This window comes from Schistocerca nitens, chromosome 5 (genome assembly GCF_023898315.1).
Source record: "Schistocerca nitens isolate TAMUIC-IGC-003100 chromosome 5, iqSchNite1.1, whole genome shotgun sequence".
Taxonomy (NCBI): domain Eukaryota; kingdom Metazoa; phylum Arthropoda; class Insecta; order Orthoptera; family Acrididae; genus Schistocerca; species Schistocerca nitens.
In genome coordinates this window covers 817,260,267-817,284,511 of record NC_064618.1, presented here as the reverse complement: position 1 = coordinate 817,284,511, position 24,245 = coordinate 817,260,267, and the positions used below count along the sequence as shown (strand labels likewise).

Below are 24,245 nucleotides of genomic sequence, written 5' to 3'. Positions count from 1 at the left end.
ATCTGTTTCTACAATCGTGTTATAATTTCATGTATTGACTCGTTCCATGACCATGGAGACATCTCCTTAATGTGGTCCCACGGAACAATAAAAAAATAAATAGATAAATAAAAAGTAACAAAATGAGCTCTAACATGGAAAGTAAGCGTTTCCGGACACATGTCCACATAACATATTTTCTTTCTTTGTGTGTGAGGAATGTTTCCTGAAAGTTTGGCCGTACCTTTTTGTAGCACCCTGTATGTTCAGAGAAGGCGCTAAAGTGTTTTTCGATCGTTATGATTTTACTTTATACCCAGAGAGGGTACACCATCTTTTATTTTACTATTTTTATTTCTTTATTTGACTTACTCGTTCATTTTTTATGCGCCACTGGCTAGCTTCATACCTGTCGGCACTGTAAAGCTGCAGTATTCCATATGTTTATACTGTAAGCCCAGAGATGGTACTAAAGTCTTTTACCATCTGTATGACTTTAATTTATGCGCAGAGAGGACACAACATGTTTTACTGTGCTTTTTGCATTCCTTTACATTTTAGTTGTTTTGGTATGTCACTTTAACATTGTACTTTTCACTGTTGTATGGAATTGTAAATGGATCTTCTTTCATTAGTTTGCGGTGCAAAAAAATATATTAGATACTATCCTGTACTACTATTATTGAGCGAGCTATACCTATGGTTCGAAAAATGTGGTTTATTTTCTGTGGTTTTACCATTACTTGAACTTTTATTGTTCAATACATTAAAAAATTAAAAACTATGTAGCTCGCTATCATTTAACTATTCATTGGTACCTAAATAGAGGGTAGCGCACGTGAATGACGTCACATTTTCTTCCTGTTCAACCATGCAAACAAATGGCTTCAGTTTATGTTACATTCCGGTATGCTCTGCACGAACCAGTATTGTTTAGTACGTGACGCTTTGGATTAATGTCATCTGTTGTTATATGTTATGTAACTGTGTAGTGCTTATATCTGTTTACGATACATTGTTAACTATCTCATATCTATTCTTGATTCTCCTATTTCGTAATTTTTAGCACTGAAGATGTCTATGTGAGGGATGAAATCTAGATCTATTGCAATAAAACGACGGATTTCACCGTCGACTTCTGCTATTTTCTCTATTGTCTAAACTACCAGAGACTGAGCATCGCGGTGTGCTGTAAAACATTTATCCGCCCTCAAAGCTTTTCTTCCGATATGTCAGAATTTCAATTTGTGCACCACTCTTCGCTCGTAGAATATCAAGGCGATATTAAAGTTGTGCCCAAGTTGCGAGTCAGTGGTGCAGCATCGGCAGTTCCGATTGCTTCTTTGATTCACGGACGAAGGGTAGCGATATCACTGACCGGTGTTGTGTCCACGTGGTTCTTGACACAACTTCACAAACAGAATTCTAAGGGCGTGACTCCGAGAGAGCGCGAGGACCAAGCGATGGGACCATTACCACCCATCTACCTGTCAGCAAATGTCATTCAGCACATCTCGCACGTTCAGACTCCAATGTAGGGATGCACCGTTATGGCTGAAGATGATGAACTGCTGCAGGTCTTCGATCTACGGTAGCAGCAACCGTTCGAGGATGTTCCGTAAAAATTTCCTGTTACATTTTTCTCTGCGAAAAAGAACTGTCCTAGCCACTTATCGGGCATTAACGAGCTGATCGCCAGCCCATGAAGGCCCAAATGATGTCCACCGCCCGCCGAGTCATACTCTGCCTTCCGGCGTCTTGACGATACGGTACGGAGAGGCATGTGGTCGTCACACCGCTCTCCCTGACTATTTGCAGGCATTCCATACTGTGCAGCCTCTAGTACTCAGCCAAGTAGCTCATCAGTTGGTATCACGATGCTGAATGTACTCGTTCCAGGCCTCCCACCGAAGGAAAATCCTTGGAAGTACCAGGAATCGAACCCGTGTCCTCCGCATGGCAGCCATCTACACTGACCTCTCAACAACGCAGGTGGACTTACCATGTACTAGGCCACACAAAATGTTAAGCTTCGGGCTATCACGGATGTGTTCAAATGTGTTTTGCGTGCGTTTTCGGAGCCACAGATCGCAATGTCGTGGCGAATCGCAGGCCCGTATACATGGATCGCTGCTTCTAAATCTACATGGATACTCTGGAAATCACACGTGCCTGGCAGAGAGTTCACCGAACCACCTTCACAATAATTCTCTACTATTCAGTCGCGCATAGCGCGCGGAGAAAACGAAAACCTGTATCTCTCCGTACTAGCTATGATTTCCTTAATGATCGCTTCTCCCTATGTAGGTCGGCGTCAACAAAATATTTTCGCCTTCCAAGTAACAAGTTGGTGATTTAAATTTCGTGAGAAGATTCTGCCCCAACGAAAAACGCCTTTGTTTTAATGGTGTCCATCCCATTATCACATCTGTGACACTCTCTCCCCTATTTCGCGATAGTACAAAATGTGCTGCTCTTCGTTGAATTTGGACGGCGCAACAGTAATCCAAAAGATAACGGGCAAGCGTAGTGTAGGCAGTCTCTTAAGTAGATCTGTTCTAAATGTTCTTCCAGTAAAACACAGTCTTTGGTTTGCCTTCGCCACGTTTTCTATGTGCTCCTTCCAACTCATGTTGTTCGTAATTGCAATTCCCAGGAATTTAGTTCAATTTACGGCCTTTAGATTAGGCTGATTTATAGTGGAACCGAATTTTAACGGATTCCTTTTAGCACACATGTGGATAATCTCACTCTTTTTATTATTTAGGGTCAGTTGCCAATTTACGCATCATAGAAATATCTTTTCTAAATCGGTTTGCAATTTGTTTTGATAATATGATGACTTCACTAGAGGATAAACGACAGCAACATCTGCAAACAAACGGAAGCGGCTGTTCTGATTGTCTCCTAAATCATTTATATAGATAAGTAACAGCAGAGGGTCTATGACGCTACCTTGAGGAACGCCAGAAACCACTCGATGACTTTCCCTCAATTACTACGAAATGCGACGTCGCTGACGCGAAATCACGACTCCATCATATGGAAACAGGCACTCTCTCAGGCAATAATATCATCTGAAAACAGGCACGTCGTCAAGTAATAATTGTCTATGGAGGTCAATAACAAACACTCGAAGGAATACCACAGAACATGATCGAGTGCCTGCAATGTTTGGACCATCGCAAAACGGCGTAAATGCTTTGGTGCTTTTATCCATGGACACCCAGACCTTTCGATCGACAACACTAAATCGTATTTGCTGAGCACCTCCTCCTAGCACACGGTTAAATAGTTGTTTCTCAGTGTACATTTATCTGGAACTGGCTGTTTCGTGTACTACTCCAAGAACTGCTGAAGTGTGGATTCGTCGCATGACGACACTATCATCTCACTTAACTCCTCGAAGAATGATTGCGTGCTTAAAGATGGACCTTTCTGCTGAAGTAACAACGTTTGTCTGCTGCCATTTTCAGCCTGCTCTTCCCACAGATGCTGCGTTTGGCGGTGTTACAATGTTGTCGCACGTTAGAGCGATTTTCTGCACTAACTGTAGCTTCACATAGCTTACAAAGTAATATTTCCCCTTCAGTGCTGAAGAACTTCTCGCCAAAACTATGAACAAAACCTAGCGACTTCATGCTGTTGGAAAACTTTACTTTCTGTTTTAGGAATCAGACTGAGTTTGTATTATAAGTGAATAATGAGACCAACTGTGCGATGTTTATTACTTCGGAAGCAAACTTTGTTGTCATCGAGACCGTTTTGTTGACCCCGCAAAACAATTTTTACGTCACCAAACCGACTTGTGTGGTACGGTGTTTGTCTGCTACAGTCCTGATAAATAATGCCTTTTAATAATTGTTGTGTTTATATGTGACAACATCATTTGAAACATTGTCGTGTGAGCAACATTTTCATGTTTTCATTTTTGTGTCCTTAAATATGCCACAAATATAGGGCCTAACGGGCGTATGTGAAGATATTTCTATTGGTGACTCAGAACGGTGTATAGAACAACATTACATTAGTATTTATGTCACAGACAGTCTAATAATTATCGCTATTACACGTCGTTTGTTTTTAGGTTGGGTAGAACCTCCAAGTAAACGTGAGAAGAGAAAGAAATTGATGCTTATTTTCCCCTAAGCACAGGTCAGATGTTGAGTTGTGGGCACCTGGTAGCAAAATGGCTGGTCTGTACTGGCAGGTGTAGTCATCTTACAAGGGGAGGCCGCCAATTGTGAAATTCAGATTCGTTTCATACTGCGCATAATAAAAGCTCATGGCCAGAGGTGTAATGTGGCAAAGCACAAAGATGCACTTCTCAGCCGTTGTCGAGAAAATCGACAGTTAAAAGAAACCGTTGCGGTGAAATACTCTCTACGATTAATAGTTTTCTACAGCGTCGTGGCGCAGCGGTAAGCGCTCGGGTTCGTAATCCGAAGGTCGCCGGATCGAATCTCGCACCGAGCGATTTTTTTTTATTATTAGTTTCTTGTAATTCATATGTATAACTATTAATGAATTGCTTATGCATGTTGGTGAAGGCGGATCGCTCTCCAATTGTACCGCCTCCATTTTTCCGTTTTTTTAACAGGGTGTACCAAAGCTCTCCCGTCCGCACTGATTTTCGACGATGTTATAAGTTGCGCTAGGGACCGCATCTACCTTCTTCCGAAGTTAGCACACAACTACGCTGTTATGCGGCGGCTCGTTTCGGCCCATTCAACATCTGTCCTTCAAGTGTAACGAGCGAGTAACGGAGTTTATATTTCATACCTGCCACAACGAATTTGTGTTAGTGGGGTCTCTATTCCAATTCGAACGTTTGACTTACGCTATACTTATTTGTTTCGGAATATCGTTTCTACATCTTCCGTTAACTATACGTGGTTAACATTATGAAGACAATTAATAACATTTGTGAAATACAACTTTGTTTGCGGAAAAGATAATGATGTTCGAAGTCGCCAGTTTTTCCACGACAAACGACTTTCAACAACTTATTATATATATATATATATATATATATATATATATATATATATATATATATATATATTTGAATTATAAGAAACAAATACTAAAAAAAAAGTTACATCGTGCGAGATTCGATCCGGCGACCTTCAGATTACAAACCCGAGCGCTTACCGCTGCGCCACGACGCTGTGGAAAGTTATAAATCGTAGAGAGTACTTCACCGCAACGGTTTCTTTTAACTGTCGATTTTCTCGACAACGGCTGAGAAGTGCATCTTGGTGCTTTGCCACATTACACCTCTGGCCATGAGCTTTTATTATGCGCAGTATGAATCGAAACTGAATTTCACAATTGGCGGCCTCCCCTTGCTAGTGGTACAGTTACGACCGTGCGTAAAGAATCAGATAGTAAAGAATGTGATATGTTCGCAGCAAGACTGTTCAACGCAGAGAAGAAACAACCAACTCAGTGATGTGTGTACATATTAAGGTACCACACATATAGATATCTGCCCTTATACCCGTTACTCCCTGTATAAGTATTTTTGGCAAATGTTGGCCATAAATATGACCTGTTATGGTAAAATTTGTCCTAAATACGACCTATTACTAAAAACGATGTAATTGTGACATCTTGTGAAAAATAAAAACACATTTTTCTACAGTACCTGGATTCGTGTATAACTTACTGTAAAATTCGCTGTAATGTACAGGAAAAAAATATGACTCATCATTAAAATCTGGCCCAAAATTATTAATTATAACAGAGGGCCTCACTAAATCATCTCATTCTCAGCACAGTTTACGGACAATGCAATAAATAAAAAAGTGTCATACAGTGTAAACATATGAACTTCCCTAAACCATTTAACTTTCCCTTAAACTACTCCTTACTAGAATAACCACCTGTACATTCATCATTTAAGGCTATTAGTCCATATTATATAAATATACATAATAAATATCCTTTCTGTCCTCGTCACTTCACTTACTAAGTATCAGTACAATTCAGCTGCATACAAAAATTTTATGTACCTGTTTTTATTTGTTCTAAGGAACCACTGGAGTATTTATCCCACAATTCAGCTTACATCTCGCTAAGTGATGTGTCGGCAGCGGGGCCAACACCTTGTAGATCGAAGTGGCTGAAAGTGCACGCTAAACTAACGCAGACGGGCGTGAAGTACTGGAACATGAGACTTATTAATGAATAAGAAGAAAAGTACGTAGCTGGAATAATATACTTAACTTTATTCTCTTGTTGGAATACATCTCTTGAATAGTAGTAAGCTATAAGCCCTGATACAAATGGCGCCTTGCTAGGTAGTAGCTATGGAATAAGCTGAAGGCTATTCTATCAGTCTCTCGGCAAATGAGAGGAAGACTTGGTAGGTCTGGTCGCAAGCTATGTCGTCCGTACAACTGGGCCGAGGTCATGTCCGTGTCTTGTGACCTGCCATGTGGTGGCGCTAGGTTTGCGATTACACAGTGGCGACACGCGGGTCCGACATGTACTACAGGACCGCGGCCGATTTAAGTTACCACCTTGCAAGTGTGGTGTCTAGCGGTGACACCACATTCCTCCCCCGCAAATCGGCGAACGGTCGTGAGATAAGGCTTCCGCCCGCCGTGGGGAGGACCCCATGTTGACGTATGCGACGAGGTGGCGAGCCTAACAACAGGCGAGGCCGTGCCACCCGCACCCGGCCATTCGGTCCGAGGGGAGCTAGGAAACGCCTGCAAACCTAGTCCAGGGTGCACGTCAACACGAGGTGTATGCGCACGGAATGAGACAGAAGGGTCGACCTCCATGTGGTCGGAGCACCCGACGGGCGAAGACGACATCTGGTCCGGAGCGGGCAAGAGGTCCATGGCGGAGGACGGCTGGGCACGGGAAGCGAGCGGCGGCGCGTGACCCAGGGAGGCGCCAGGCGGTTGCAGCGACGCGTCCACTGCGGGCGGCGCCGGCGGCGGCTGCGGCGGCGGTGCGACGCCATGGGGCAAAATGGAAGGCAGCGTCGGCAACACCTGGGGATGAGGCGAGCCAGTAGATGGGTCCCCAAGGCGCTGACCTGACGGCTCCGTCGCTGAAAGCAGACGGGGAGCGGCAGAACCCAGGCGACGACAGAGGCGCAGCTGATTGAGATGCCGACGCACCTCACCAGAGGCCCCCAAAACCAAATACATCGCGCGGCCGAGGCAGCGAAGAATGCGCCCTGCGAGCCAACGCCGTGAACCGCGATAATTGCGATAATAGACAACGTCGCCAAGAGCAAAAGCAGGAGCCTGCCGCTGCACAGGAACCTGATGCGGCGGATGTAGCAAAGACATCAGGGTGCGATGAGATCGACCATGGAGCAATTCAGCCGGCGAGCGACCATCGCGGGGCTGAGAGCGATACGATGACAAAAAGAGTAACAAAGCGTCCTCCCGAGAATGCGATTCTTTCAATTTCAACATCTGTGACTTGAAAGTCCGGACCAATCGTTCCGCGGCACCGTTGGACTGAGGCGAAAACGGCGCGGATGTCAGATGTTGAATACCATTGGCCTTGCAGAATGACTGAAAGTCTGCGGACATGAATTGTGGGCCATTGTCGGAAACAATAGTCTGCGGAAGACCTTCAATGCAAAAGATAGCAGACAAGGCTTGGATTGTGGCAGAAGACGTCGTGGAAGACATCCGGACAACAAAAGGAAAATTACTGAAAGCATCGACCACAACCAACCATCGAGCATTCCAGAATGGACCAGCAAAATCGATGTGCAAGCGTTGCCAAGGGGAAGTGGCTTTCGGCCATGCAAAGAATTTCCGCGGCGGTGCGGATTGTTGTTCGGCACACGCCACGCAAGAGGAGCACATATTCGTAATCGCAGCATCGATTCCGAACCAAGTACAGTGCTGACGAGCAAGTTGTTTCGTACGCACTATACCCCAATGTCCTTGGTGAAGAAGCTTTAAGACAGAGGACTGCAACGAACGTGGGACTACGACTCGGGATTGATCATTATCGGAACGCAACAACAAAACACCACGTCGTACAAAAAGTCTCTCCTTGTGAGCAAAAAAACGGCGAACCAAAGGATCTTCGATCCGTGACTTTGACAAGGGCCATTGCGTAGCAACAAAACGCAAAACAGTAGCAAGGACAGGGTCAGCAGCTGTGGCTGTAGCTACACGACGAAAATCAATCGGAAACGATGCGACCACGTCATCGGCTTCCGAATCAATGAACATGCAAGCAAGTTCGGAAGAATCGAATGCTTTATCCTCAGCAACAGGCAAACGGGACAACGCATCAGCGTTTCCGTGCTGAGCAGTGGACCGATACAAAATATCGTAGCGGTACTGCGAGAGAAAAAGTGACCAGCGAATGAATTTCTGCGCTGTACGTGGAGGTACAGGCTTGTGCGGATGAAAAAGCGATGTCAACGGTTTGTGGTCTGTGATGATGGTAAAGTGACGACCATACAAGAAGTCATGGAACTTGGTAACACCAAACACGAGAGCTAAAGCTTCTTTCTCTATCTGGGAATAATTTCTTTGCGCAGATGAGAGCAATTTGGACGCAAAGGCAATAGGGCGATCATGCGAGCCATCTTTGTGCGCAAGCACAGCACCGATCCCGAAATCCGATGCATCTACCATCAACAAAAGGGGTTTTCGGGGATCGAATGGCGTAAGGCAAGTATTGGAAAGTAACGCCGATTTCAACTGGCGAAAGGCGCGTTCGCATTCCGTCGTCCAGACGAACGGAACACCTTTACGGCGTAAGCGATGAAGCGGAGCTGAAATGGAAGAAGCATTGCGCAAAAACTTTGAATAATAAGTAATTTTACCCAGCACACTCTGTAGCTGTTTTAAGTTCTGCGGAGCAGGTAAGTCCTGTATGGCACGGAGGTGCTCTGGACTCGGATGTATACCTTGGGCATTTATGACATGCCCCAGGTAGGGTAAGTCCCGAGCAAAGAACACACATTTGTCCTTTCTCAAGCGAAGACCATTCTGACGCAAGACCTGAAATAATGTTCGGAGATTTTGCAAATGTTCGGCTTCTGTCTGTCCGGAGATCACAATATCGTCCAGATAGTTCGCAGCAGTAGGGACCGACGCACAAATAGTTTGTAAATATTGCTGAAACAATGCAGGGGCGGATGCACACCCGAATGGCAGTCTTTTGAAGCGATACAAGCCAAGATGCGTGTTTACCACCAAGACGCGCTGGGAGTCTTCGTCCACAGGTATCTGCAAGTACGCATCTGCTAGGTCCAATTTTGAAAAATATTTTCCCGGGCACAGTTTGTCAAAAAGATCTTCCGGGCGGGGCAAAGGAAAAGTAGCAGTCACAAGTTGTGGATTCACAGTGGCCTTGAAGTCCACACAAAGTCTCAATTTTCCGGAAGGTTTTGGCAAAATTACTAAGGGTGAGGCCCAGAGAGAAGCCTGCACACGTTCAATTACACCTTGAGATTCTAAATCGGCCAATGTTCTTGCGACCTCATCACGCAATGCGTGGGGAACATTGCGCGCTCTGAAAAATTTCGGTTGCGCGTTGTCTTTCAATTCCAAATGTGCAGCATAGTTCTTAGCGCAACCAAGGCCCGGTGCAAAAATGTCTGCAAATTCTTCACAAAGACTAGAAACACTGGCGGAAGGCACAGTCTGATTCACTGATAGGACCTGATTTACTATAGACAAATTAAACAATTGAAACAAATCTAAACCAAACAAGTTCACTGCACTAGAAGAACGAAGAACGTAAAATGATACAAGTTTTGTTTGTCCCTTGTATGTTGCAAGAAGGCTGCACTGTCCTAACACAGGTATATGCTGTCCTGAGTAACTATGTAACTTAACATTTGCGGCACGCAACGGCGGTTGGCCCAGTTGTTTGTACGTGTCGTGATTAATCAATGAAACTGCAGCTCCGGTATCGAGCTGGAATGGGATGACTTTGCCTTCAAAGTCTAAGTCCACAAAAAGTTTATTGTCCTGCTGACGACAAGAGCGACTGTCACGTGCAAATTGAACTGATACAGGTACAGAAGCACTTGCGACTTTACGGGATTTCCTGCGACGTCGACACACACTTTGGGTGGGACGAACACAGTCACTGTTAGCTAAAGTGTCACTGGACGGGTGGGAATGAACTACATTAATGTCCATGGGCGAAGGTCCACGAGCCTGATTGTCCTGGGTTCGATTCCGGCGCGAAGCAAAAGGCCCGGAATTATTGCGATTGTCTGATCTAAGCTTTTTCTGGCAAACACTTTGAACATGTCCCTTCTTTTGACAGTAAAAGCAAATAGCTTGACGTGACGGGCAATTTTCACGCGAATGTCTAGTTGCACACCGCGGGCATGATTGCACTGCAGTTGCTTGCTTACGCGGCGCACGTGTTTGCGAGCGCGGCTGCGACGGGCGCGAGGGCCGCTTAGCGTCCCGTGCAGCGGGCCCGGCGGGCTGATTAATGTGACACACTGCTGGCGAAGTTTCAAATGAGTCCTGAGCAAAGTCAAGTGTGTCTTGCCTATCCAATATGTCTATCACTTGTTGAAGGGAGGGATTTACGAGTTTCAAAATCTGTTCCCGTATGCGAACATCAGAAACGTTCTGTGCTATTGCATCACGCACCATAGTATCTGAATATGGGAGGCCACATTCACATTCAAAGGCGCACTCCCTAGTAAGTCCTTGCAAAGTTGCAACCCACTCCCTATTAGTCTGACCGGCCGTACGTTTTGTACGAAAGAACGTATACCGTTTTGCAACTACATTTACTGTTTCTTTGAAATAGGCATCTAAAGCCGACAAAATTTCCTCGTAGGTCAGAGTTGCTACGTCGCGTCGGGGAAACAATTTCACTATCACACGGTAGGTAGACACACCGACACAAGAAAGCAAAAACGGCTGCCGCTCTTTACCTTGAATTCTGTATGCCGCGAGATGAAACTGGAACTGGCTGGCCCACTCAGTCCAGGTTTCGCACTCGGCCTCAAAGGGCCTAAATGGCGGTGCGACAGCGTTGTGTGGCTGCGGTAGCGATGAAGCGGCGGCTGCCGCATCGGTTTGCAGCGCACGTTGACCCTGGACGAGCTGTCCAAGGGCTTCCAATAACGCCTGCGTCTGCTGATTCTGCAAGCGAAAAAATTCGGACAGTACATCTGGAGATTGTGGCGAAGCCATGACACAAGCAAATCAGAGCACAAAAAGGGGAAAAGAACAAATCAGTCCAAAGCAGAAAAAACACTTTCTCTCGTCGCCATGTGATGTGTCGGCAGCGGGGCCAACACCTTGTAGATCGAAGTGGCTGAAAGTGCACGCTAAACTAACGCAGACGGGCGTGAAGTACTGGAACATGAGACTTATTAATGAATAAGAAGAAAAGTACGTAGCTGGAATAATATACTTAACTTTATTCTCTTGTTGGAATACATCTCTTGAATAGTAGTAAGCTATAAGCCCTGATACAAATGGCGCCTTGCTAGGTAGTAGCTATGGAATAAGCTGAAGGCTATTCTATCAGTCTCTCGGCAAATGAGAGGAAGACTTGGTAGGTCTGGTCGCAAGCTATGTCGTCCGTACAACTGGGCCGAGGCCATGTCCGTGTCTTGTGACCTGCCATGTGGTGGCGCTAGGTTTGCGATTACACAGTGGCGACACGCGGGTCCGACATGTACTACAGGACCGCGGCCGATTTAAGTTACCACCTTGCAAGTGTGGTGTCTAGCGGTGACACCACACTAAGCATTCACTACACTTGCGCTCTTCGAAGAAGAAATTAACTATTACTCAATAATTACATTCAAGGTTGATTAAACATCATTGTCCACTGTGTATCCTTTTCATACAGGCTACTCCTTTAAAGATATCTCTTAATACATTAATAACAATTTTCACACAGGCCTACTCCTTAATATAACTGTTAATACGTAATAACAGTCGTTGGTAGTGAGAACAAACACCGTCTCACGTTATCAGTTAATCAATGTTATCAGATAACCAACATGACTGAAAATGTTTCTTTTCTTAATAATTTTATCTTATTCCATCGTATACTTTTTCATTTCATACTTATTGGTCAATTATACAAAAAGTGAATGTTAGAAACTCGCTTACTTTCAGCTTACGCAGAGATAATACCTTGGATCATGAATATTTTGTCTGATCCGTTAGACCAGCGATAATGTTGGAGCAAGCTCAAATTGCTGCCGCAGTTACCACAGCTATACTGTAGTAACATTAATTAAAGTACAGTCATTATGATTTTTAAAAGTAATTAAATAATCAAAGTTAAAAAAAGAAAAGCACAAAAAATGAAAATATCAACGTAATTACGAGAAAGAGACTCCGTCGCGAAAGACTTCGTAGTCATACGAGAAAGAGAGGAATTAAACATTAACTAACGTAAATAAATTTCAGGTCAATACAAACGCTGTTTAAGTAGCAAAAGATGTCTCCGGTTAGTGAAAAAAAATGGTTTAACAACTAATAAAAGCACGGGGATAATTAAATTATCTTTTAAATTAAGTCGTTGATAATTATCTTTGGTATCACTCATTTGTTTCCGTGCTTGCAGTTAACAATGATTAACAGGATCCATATGAAGTAAGTGTAAAAATCATATTTTTTTAAAATTGTAACAGGTACAGCGATAAATAGGTTTGAAGACACCTAAAGGTAGCAATAATCTAAAAACCACTGTCATCCCCTTTCAAACTGCACGAAACAGGCCCCCCTACAAAAACAATGTATACTGTATTTATGGTAGATTTGTGGCTAAAATATATAAACTGTCAACATAAATACTTAGTGTAATTTGAGAAGTATAAAATAAACACTCGTTTGAATGACACCAGATTGGTGAGAAGTATTTGACGTAAAAACGAACAAAAGTTATGTTCTTGCAGAAAGGTAGAGCGCGTCAGTCATTATTTCAATGTTAGTGTTCCACATCTACATAGAAGTGTCACCACGATTCTTAAAATCACAACAGATGACCAATTACTCGGTGCTGAGCAGGGAGTGGTTATGCTTGTTGAACAGCTGTCTAGTATACTGTAATCTCAAAGAAAGCATTCGGAACCAGTACTGGCGGGCAGACATCTGTACTGGTGTGTTGATTCTGTGCAGGTACAACTGGAGCAAAGTAATGCTGATCTACGACAGAAACGGCTACCGGGCGCTCTCTGGAGAAGACACGTGCAAAATGTACATGCAGACGATGGTCGGCGCCCTCAAGAACGAAAGCCTCGCGTACGGCGTGTACGACATCGAGAAGTACCCGGATCGCAACTACGTGGAGTACCTGCGAACCGAGCTGGGCTTCACCTACACGAGTGAGTACCCACACCAGCCTATACATTTTCAATCACTAGCTTAGCCCAGTCCGGATCTACGGGGTGACAAGATGTGGCTTCCAGCAGCTGCTTGCCAGGGATACTTCTCTTTTGGTATACTCTGCCGCCGTTCAACAAGGCCAACTAGTCATTGACGATACAAGATGTGGATTCCATTGGATCTACAGCAGTAACAAGGCACTGGACAGTCTGGTGTTCTGCATTAAACCCATCTACAAACATTTTCCAGTTATGTGGATTTGCTTTGGCTTTTAGTAGTCGAAGCATCTACTTCATAAAACAGAGTGAAGACCTATGAGCTGTTGTTTTATGATTACGTTTGCGGTTGCTAGAGAGCACATACGAATAACCCTCTCATGGCGGCCACTCGGCACTTTGAACACCGTTCCAGGGCATCAGTATCTGCGGGTCGGAAGAAGCTTACAGTGAATGTAATATCTGGAAAACAGGTCGTTCAGCGAAACTGGGCGATGGATGATCATCATGTTATACGGAAAATAGACTCGTTTTTTCGTAATAAAACTGACGTTGCACGCAAAATAAATAAATAAATAGGGATATAGAAGTAGTCTGTTACTGACAAGGGAACCTCCCCATCGCACCCTCCTCAGATTTAGTTATAAGTTGGCACAGTGGATAGGCCTTGAAAAACTGAACACAGATCAATCGAGAAAACAGGTGGTGGTGGTTAGTGTTTAACGTCCCGTCGACAACGAGGTCATTAGAGACGGAGCGCAAGCTCGGGTTAGGGAAGGATTGGGAAGGAAATCGGCCATGCCCTTTCAAAGGAACCATCCCGGCATTTGCCTGAAACGATTTAGAGAAATCACGGAAAACCTAAATCAAGATGGCCGGAGGCGGGATTGAACCGTCGTCCTCCCGAATGCGAGTCCAGTGTGCTAACCACTGCGCCACCTCGCTCGGTGAGAAAACAGGAAGAAGTTGTGTGGAACTATGAAAACAATAAGCAAAATATACAAACTGAGTAGTCCATGGGCAAGATAGGCAACATTAAGGATCGTGTGAACTCACAAGCGCCGTGGTCCTGTGGTTAGCATGAACAGCTGCGGAACGAGAGGCCCTTGGTTCAAGTCTACCCTGGAGTGAAAAGTTTAATTTTTTATTTTCAGACAATTATCAAAGTTCAGGCACCCACACATAATCAACTTCGCTCTTCAAAATTCCAGGACATGTTCAGATTTGTTTGGACATATGCACTATCTGACGGTCTACACGCGTAAAAATTTGAAAAAGTTAAAAACATATGTTTTGACAGAGCACAGGGAAAACTGTGCGACTGTGAAACTGTTGCATTCATTTGTTGCAGTTTATGTGTTTTCATCACTTTTTTGGGAGTGATTATCACATCCACAAGCAAACCTAAACCGGGCAAGGTAGAAGAATCTTTGTACCCATTCATCAAGTGTACGAGTTAGGTGGGTCGACAACCTATATTCCTGTCATGTGACGCACATGCCGTCACCAGTGTCGTATAGAATATCAGACGTGTTTTCCTGAGGAGGAATCGGTTGACCTATGACCTTGCGATGAAATGTTCTCGGTTCCAATTGGAGAGGCACGTCCTTTCGTTGCGGTAGCGTTCTCGCTTCCCACGCTCGGGTTCCCGGGTTCGATTCCCGGCGGGGTCAGGGATTTTCTCTGCCTCGTGATGGCTGGGTGTTGTGTGCTGTCCTTAGGTTAGTTAGGTTTAAGTAGTTCTAAGTTCTAGGGGACTGATGACCATAGATGTTAAGTCCCATAGTGCTCAGAGCCATTTGAACCATTTTTTTTTGAACGTCCTTTCGTCTACTAATCGCACAGTTTTGCGGTGCGGTCACAAAACAGAGACACTAAACTTATTACAGTGAACAGAGACGTCAATGAACGAACGGACAGATCATAACTTCGCGAAAATAAACTTTTCACGCGAGGGAAGACTTGAACCAAGGACCTCTCATTCCGCAGCTGCTCACGCTAACACGGGACCACGGCGCTCCTGCGCTCACAGTCTCCTTGATTTGCCTATATTGCATATGGACTACTCAGTTTGTATATTTTGCTTATTTTTTTCATAGTTCCACACAACTTCTTCCTGTTTTCTCTATTGATCTGTGTTCAGTTTTTCAAGGCCTATCCACTGTGCCAACTTATAACTAAATCTGAGGGGGGTGCGATGGCGAGGTTCCCTTGTGAGAAGGAGATAGTCTCGTACTAATATCGTTTATTTATCTCTTCTTCGTCTCTGACCCCGTTTCTGTTGATTGTTTTAAATTTATTTGTTTCATTGGGAGTCCATATGCTTATACTTTTAGGACAATCCTTTTCTCAAGCAAATATTGTTGAAATCTCCTTAACTCACTAGCATTGCAGCTTACTCCACAGATGTTTACACCGTTTAACAGAAAGGTGGTGCAGCAATCCCTATAAGTCGAAATAATGAGCATAGACGTTTGTGATTAAAGTATTTGTGGTTACTGTTTCTCGCACTGTAGCTTACGTGGCATGTATTGATACAAATATTATATTGAGTTCAGTGGTGTTTGTTTTCATTAGTACTAGAAGCGTCCACGATTCCCTACGAAGTCTCCAAAATATAATTTAATATTATCAGCCAAAACCTTCATTGACAAGATATGCTGACTTTACGCAATCGTGAATTTTTGTGGTGCAGTTTTTGCTTCTTTATGAGTTTCTATGTAATGTAGGAGAGATACTGGATATACACTTACTTCCAATGCGAACATTTTTCGTTACGCTTCACAACGACTGTTAAAGATACTGAATGAAACAACATGTTTAGTTTTACCAGTCACTGTTTATAATTTCCCACAGCGCGATTCGCAGGTTTAAATCTTCATCATTAAATGGATTTATGTAGATTAATGTGGCATGTATTTTTGTATTGCGATTTCGGCGTAACCCGTGGCAATGTAACGAGTGGTCACTAGCTCCTTTTTCGGTACATACCATCACACATCCTCCAGTGTTTACAGGCTTTGTTGGTATTCATGTGGTGTATATCGGTAGAGAAAGAAGTCGTATCAAAACACATTTATGTCATATTAATCGAAGCAAATCCACCTCATGATGGAAGTTCAAACATTTCAAAACACGTTGTGGAAGTAAATAAACAGTGACTGCAAACGTTAAACTTACTGTTTCATTCGGTATGCACTTACTTGTAGTAGAAGAGCTTTTGATTAAATTTCTGCAACATTTTAGCAATTATATCAACGTCAATGCAACATAGAACGAAACAGATGTATTGCACAAGGAAATCACAAGGTTTTGAAATGAAATTAATACGAAATGGGCACTTAATACCTTTACTTTTGTAACCGTTTTGCACAGACGTTACATTTGCATTCGGAATTGTTTAACAAATCAGTGTATAATGCCCTATAGATATTCATCACATTGTAATTACTAAAACCTGTTGCCTCATTTCGAGTCCAGTTTATAGAATTTTTCACCAATTAAAGCAATGCATCACCAGATAAGCACAAAACTCAGTACATGAAATTTTCAAATTAGACGATTGGTGATAGTTGACACATTTTTCTTAAGGTTTAAGAGTAAACCATAATTTTTTCGTGCCATTATCCGAATAAAACTTCATCAAAACATAATCTGTAACAGATTCTAAATAGCATATGTTTGGAGCAGTAAGCCTTCATCGGCAGTTAGACGTACAGTGTAATCCGTCATACCCGTTATCCACAACCTGCTGTTACAATGTCATACTCGTCAGCACGTGTAGCTAAGGAAAAGAATTTAGACATCGAAATACACAGTATTTTACGGTAAGAAAGTGAGATTTTCGGATCACTAATTGTCTACCATGTAGAGAAATGGTTACGTAATTCATAGAAATGGGGTAAGTACTATTAGTTCGAGGTTTGCAGAATATCTTCCTTTTTATAATAGACTGAAGAAGATATTATTGTTTCAGGTAAATAAACTGCATTTATTATTAAGTTTCATCTGTTTTGTCACTCTCAAATATCTCTTTTCTATAAGTGATATAACAAGTCAATAGTATCAGAAACCGTGCTGCAACACTAATTGATATATTGGGTGTTTATAATAATTGTTTTAACTACTGTGATATTTACGCGAAAATTTTATATGGTTTTTCGGTAAACTAAAAAAAAAAGAAAAAACCGCGGTGCGAAGAACTAAAGGGGACATCGTCTCCAGAAGAATGCAATTTGGTTCCCGAACGCGTCCCTAACATATGAGCGCTGTCGAGCAGGTGTGCCTCAATCGAGCATTACCCAAGCATGAACAACTGTAATTCGTGAAGCGTTGTCGGCGGTCAAATATTATTTTTATTGCTGGTTACAAGTCAGCAGTTATTTGAGCATGACTACTGACAGTTCACAGTTCGATATGCAGCCACGCAAAAATACACGTATCAAAAAGTAAACAACTTTGACGTCTAGGTATGTAGGATCCTTACGGACTGCTCAGATCTCATCTACTCTATGCAAAGCGAGGACACCACTCTAGTCAGCACCCAAGTGTTCTAAACAGGAGTGAGTTCAAGGGGTCTCTGAGATTGCTGAATAGTAGCTAAGCGTTCAAAGGAACACAGTGGCACAACTGAGAAATGGTGGGGAAGTGTTTTGACTACGGTGTCTTCTGTCAACTGCTCCTGCGAGCAAATGTCTTTGCACCTTCTCCAAGTGTTGGACAACGGCAGATCTACATTTTCCATCCATCATTAAAATGTCCGGCCGAAATTTACTTCAGCAGAATTACACTAAGTCTGAAAACGATAAATAATGTTCCTGACTGCAAATGCAAAACTGTTACTTAAAGCTAATTAACAAACTGCAGTAAAACCACATACTTTATCCGCTGAAGACGCTTGGTTATCATCTCGAAACTATTAAAACAATAGCAGTGACTGCGTATGATTAATATAATCATATATAAATTTATTTTATACAACCACGGAATTCGGTGTAAATCCATAAAAGTAAAGGGAATCAACCGTATTCTTCTGTTTCTCTAGCCTAAAATCTCCGTCAATAAAGCGCGATTCAGAGCTTGAGAAAACAGCTGCCATGGCTCTGGACTGAGATTATTTCCAGTTTCTTTTAGTTCGGTAGCGTATGGAGACTGGAGGGAGGAAATGAGGTGAACAGAAATGTTCTCCAAGAGTTCGTACTTGGGATATCTTCATTTTTCCCATTTCCAGTGGTACCTGTGCCGAAAGGAGAATTTTGATGATGGTTGTTGCTTTTCATCTCTTAGATATGGAACTTCTTCTCAGGTAATTTTATGCAGTTGGTCCAGAGAATTTACGCAGTATTCAGCAGTTACCGTTTTACGCTTATCATTCGTTTCTGATAGAAAACATAGGCAGTAACCGTTCTGACAGATGCAATCGCCTTCACCTGTTTTGGTGTAAAAACACGGCTTTGATTTCTGCTTCGTTTCTGGCATAAAAAAGTAGATTTCCACCTCACGCACAGTAATGGATCGGTGAAGAACATGAGGTAAACAACTCGAGAAAAACTGTTTAAAGACTACAGCCTGGTTGGTTTACTCATCTTCTTTTGGTCATATTTCTGAAAGTGCGGGTCGCATCTTGTACAAAGGTTTCTCATAGTTAATTCTCCATGTTCAAACTACTACAATGTTTCTTCTACTTCGCTATGACGTCAGCCATTCCATATACTTGCAATCAATGGTAGTCCAATGCTACATTGGGCACATTGTCTATCTGTGTTTACAGTTTTGAAACGACATTCACATGGGTCGTCTTCAAGATAAGAATGACACCCACACGTTTAACTGTTGAAAATCAGCGAGGATGCTCCTCATAAAGTTTCACGAAGTTTGTATAAATTTGCATCCCCGATATAGCGTCCAAAATAAAGAATTTTTGGGCGGCTTAGAAACCGATTTTATGAATTTGAAAGAAATATATAATTCGAATAATTTGAGCAGCGGTAGAAATAAAGATACCTCGCAGATAAATTGACTCTTGGCTTATGACAATACATGTCCTCTCTGTACCTCGCTACGAAATATTATGTACAGCTAATAATGTGTACAGTAGTGGTAATGGTGTGTCATTGACCATTTCTGTACCTAAGAATGTGAAAAAATTGAAACACACGTGCAGGACAATGAAAAGGGTGCCTGGCATTACAAAACTCTCTCCTGCACTTTTCGTCCAATTCGTCCAGATGGCAAGTTTAATATTTGTCAACTATTGTTTTATTAACGCTGTTTTCACATTCTGTACCACTGACTTTCCAATTAAATTTATCTACCAACTCAGTCAGAACTATCCCACGTTAGTCTTTACGCGTATAATCTGCAGACTTTCTACATTTCTGCGAATCTATTTCAAACTGGTTGTAGAGCTCATGGTAAACGAATGATGTGGTGATATACAAGAAGCCCAACATCGGTGAAATTTTGGAATTGGGGTGTCCCATTCGTCTGGCAAGTGTTATCAGTTTGTGGTATATGTGCTAAGACCAAGTGCACGGTCCATCGCCTATGCAACTGTCCTTCAATCGTTACAGTCATTTATTAAACTACTGTATTCGCTGAAGTGAAAGGGAACCACAGTTCCAACATGACAGCTGTCTGAAAGAACTGTCCGACAGTTTATTTTAAGAGTAAGACCGGCTGTAAATTCGTGAATATTTTCCTGAGGTTAGTGCGCTCGTCTAGCACGGCGTCGGCCATAGCGTGCCAAACACCATGCGAGCCAGCTGTACGGCCTGTGTGACGGCGGACGCTCGTGTTGTCTTGGCTTTGCTCAGTCCTTCTCGGGAGTACCAGGCGCACAGCCTGCCCGGCTAGCCGCGCGGTCTAACGCGCTACTTCCCGGGCGGGAAGGCGTGCCGGTCCCTGCATGAATCCGCCAGGCGGATTAGTGTCGAGGTCCGGTGTGCCGGCCAGTCTGTGGATGGTTTTTAGGCGGTTTTCCATCTGCCTCGGCGATTGCGGGCTGGTTCCCCTTATTCCGCCTCAGTTACACTACGTCGGCGACTGCTACGCAAACACTGTCTCCACGTGCGCGTACACCATAATTACCCCACGACGCAAACAGTTGGGGTTACACTCGTCTGGTATGAGACATTCCCAGGAAGGGGGCGGGGGGGGGGGGGGGTCCACTGGGGGCCGAACCGCACAATAACCCTGGGTTCGTTGTGGAGCGGCGGTGAGTAAGATGGACTGCTTTGGCCTGTTGTGGTGTTGTGAACCACTGAGGGCTACGGCGGGACGAACCCTCTCCGTCGTTTCTAGGTCCCCGGTTCACTACACACAATACCCCCACACCCCGTACAGCACGACTTTTAATTTATTATTCTGATGTTGCATTTTTCACTTGGAACGACTGTCTTCAGTTCGGCAGAATCGTGGTCTCAGAGCCGTTAACCCTTCGCTATTCGTCTGTGGCATGAAGGACTTTCACATGTTCAGCAGCTGTTTGCACAGAAAGAGGCAGTCTAGTGACCCATCGTGGATGGGCATGACGGAAGAGAGGGGTGAGAATTCTCAGTGTCAATTAAGCAGTCTCATAATCGACGAATACTGCAGATATCCTACGCAATAACATCACAATACCTTGCAGAAATAATTTAAAGATTCAGTTTACAATGAAAAAGCTCTGCTAGGTTGGCACTACGACACCGACACCGACGACAGCGCCCTCTAGCTGGCGCTGTGCAGCTCTACGAGCACCGCTCCAGATTCTGCCCATTTGATTCCGAGGCAACATTCTTTCTACTTCATAGGGGGCTAGCCATTACAGACTTTGTTACTTCAGTGATAGTTTATCCAACTACTAGTAGCTGTTAGCGATGATGCCTGTGCAGCTTCGCACCTACGTGGTCATATCAGCCGAAGTTAAGTAGTATTATTTGTACATGTTCATACACCAGTAAAAGAGATTTAACATACGCAGTAACGCAGTACTTCCACTTTCCCTTCTCCTATTCGCTTCCCACATTTTTCGTACCCTTCAGTTTACGGGAGCAGAATTACGCGCCGCCTACCAGGCGGGATACAAAATATATAATACTGCAACGTATGCTGGTTAAGTCAAGGGGTATGCCTGGAACGATTTTTCGATTCAGAAGCCTATACTGTTTAATGCATTTATGAAGGAAAAACGAGTGTAGGAACGAACGTTGGAACATCCGAAATGGATTCCCGACCTTGAATTTTAAATTGACTTGACTGTACTTTACTCACAGCGAGGCACTGCATGGTGAGAAACGACTTATCTCCGATTTCATGGGGATGCATTTAAAAGAAAATGGAATTGTTAAATGGATAAATTCAGGCAGACTCATTATACAGGGTGATTCAAAAAGAATACCACAACTTTAAAAGTGTGTATTTAATGAAAGAAAAATAATATAACCTTCAGTTATACATCATTACAAAGAGTATTTAAGAAGGTTTTTTTTTCACTCAAAAACAAGTTCAGAGATGTTCAATATGGCCCCCTCCAGACACTCGAGCAATATCAACCCGATACTCCAACTCGTTCCACACTCTCTGTAGCATATCAGGCGTAACAGTTTGGATAGCTGCTGTTATTTCTCGTTTCAAATCATCAATGGTGGCTGGGAGAGGTGGCCGAAACACCATATCCTTAACATACCCCCACAAGAAAAAATCGCAGGGGGTAAGATCAGGGCTTCTTGGAGGCCAGTGATGAAGTGCTCTGTCACGGGCTGCCTGGCGGCCGATCCATCGCCTCGGGTAGTTGACGTAGGACTCTCCATACAGTTGATTGTGGAATTTGCAACTCTCTGCTAGCTCTGCGAGTCGATTTTCCTGGGCTCCGAACAAATGCTTGCTGGATGCGTGCTACATTTTCATCACTCGTTCTCGGCCGTCCAGAACTTTTCCCTTTGCACAAACACCCATTCTCTGTAAACTGTTTATACCAACGTTTAATACACCACCTATCAGGAGGTTTAACACCATACTTCGTTCGAAATGCACGCTGAACAACTGTCGTCGATTCACTTCTGCCGTACTCAACAACACAAAAAGCTTTCTGTTGAGCGGTCGCCATCTTAGCATCAACTGACGCAGACGCCTAGTCAACAGCGCCTCAAGCGAACAAATGTACAACTAAATGAAACTTTATAGCTCCCTTAATTCGCCGACAGATAGTGCTTAGCTCTGCCTTTTGTCGTTGCAGAGTTTTAAATTCCTAAACTTGTGGTATTCTTTTTGAATCACCCTGTAGTTCCATAAGCTCATTGGCGTTTAAAAAACCACTGAGTCTGAAAAATTCTTTGTGGTCTTGAAAGAATTACAAAGATAGTTTTCTGAGCGTTCTGAGGACATGGCTGATCTCTCGTCTATTATATGAACAAGGGGGAATTAACTACTGTTCTTCCAGACATGTTCGAAAGAACAGGCTCCACACATTCATTCATACAACTGATTCGCCTCGGTGTGCAATGAATCCATCACCTGCTATGCAGATGCAGAATTGCTTTTGACCTGGAGCAGGAGTCTCAAAGTAGCGACCATGGAGGACATGGATGGGGACTGTGGACGGCTGGCGCTAGGTGGGAGTGTGAGTCGGCCGGGATGCGTGCCGAGGTAGTCGGCCCAATTGCAGTAAACACTGTATCGATATGGCGTAGTAATTAACACAACTTCCTGGGCAGCAGCATATCCTGGGTTCGAATCCTGGTTTAGCACACATTTTTACACGTCATCGCTGATATCACATGAAGTCCCGATACAACTGATAACAGTAGTTAATTCCCTCTCGTTTCCTTTCTCCCCCCACCACTTTCAATTTATATAATCTTGTATTTGCCATCAAGCTGTTTTCGAGATCGCTTGCTATTTCCGTTGAAAGCGACCCTGTGCATGTGTAGATCTAACTGACTGATCTTGCAGTGTATTTCTCATTTAAAGACAAATTCCAATATGTTGAAAATCTCCAGGATATCTACATTGTTTTCCTCAGGTAGGACAGTCACATCTAGATAACGAGATTACAAAAATTCTACAATATTTCGGTTAACAAATGAATGAGAAAGACGTTTTTCAATTATGAAAATAAATATGTCGCAATTATGTGGCAAATTGCACACAAAAATCTGTGAAATTACCTGCGTCTGTCCGTATCCTAACAGTTTGTTCCAGATAAAAATTATACTGTTTTCACCGCGCCGAAATTATAAAAATTATGTTTTTTCTCTTTTTTTTTAATCTATGTTGTTGAGAAACTTGAAATATATTGAAGAACCAAAGAAACTGGTACACCTGCCTCATATACTATAGGACCCCAGCGAGCACGCTGAAGTGCCACAACAGGACGTCGCATGGACTCGACTAGTGTCTGAAGTAGTGCTGGAGGGAATTGACACCATGAATCCCGCAGGGCTATCCATAAATGCGTAAGAGTATGAAGGGGTGGAGATCCCTTCTGAACAGCACGTTGCAAGGCATCCCAGATATGCTGGATAATGTTCATGTCTGAAGAGTGTGGTGGCCAACGGAAATGTTGAAATTGAGAAGAGTGTTCCTGGAGCCGCTGTGTAGCAATTACAGACGTGTGGGGCGTGACACTGCCCTGCTGGAATTGCTCAAGTCCGTAGGAATGCACAATGCACATGAATGGGAGCAGGTGACTAGACAGGGTGGTTAGGTACGTGTCACGTGTCAGAGATGTATCTAGACGTATCAGCGGTCCCATATCGCCCCAACTGCACACTTCCCACACCATTACAGATCCTCCACTAGGGTTAAGAGTCCCCTGATGGTATGCAGGGACCATGGATTCATGAGGTTGTCTCCATACCCGTACACCTCCATCCGCTCGATACCATTTGAAACGAGACTCGTCCGACCAGGCAACCTGTTCCCAGGCTTCAACAGCCGCCGCGAGCGCGAGGAGTGACTGCGCGGT

General features: G+C 43.6%; 1 protein-coding gene across 1 annotated transcript in view; it reads left to right on the top strand.

The window, feature by feature from the left end:
• LOC126260738 (atrial natriuretic peptide receptor 3-like) overlaps nucleotides 1-13,344 on the top strand; it is a 368,052-nt gene extending 354,708 nt beyond the window's left edge. The window contains exon 3 of the mRNA XM_049958076.1: nucleotides 13,095-13,344. Coding sequence (XP_049814033.1) covers nucleotides 13,095-13,344 — 250 coding nt within the window. The remainder of the gene's footprint in view (nucleotides 1-13,094) is intronic.
• The last annotated feature ends 10,901 nt before the right edge of the window (nucleotides 13,345-24,245 follow it).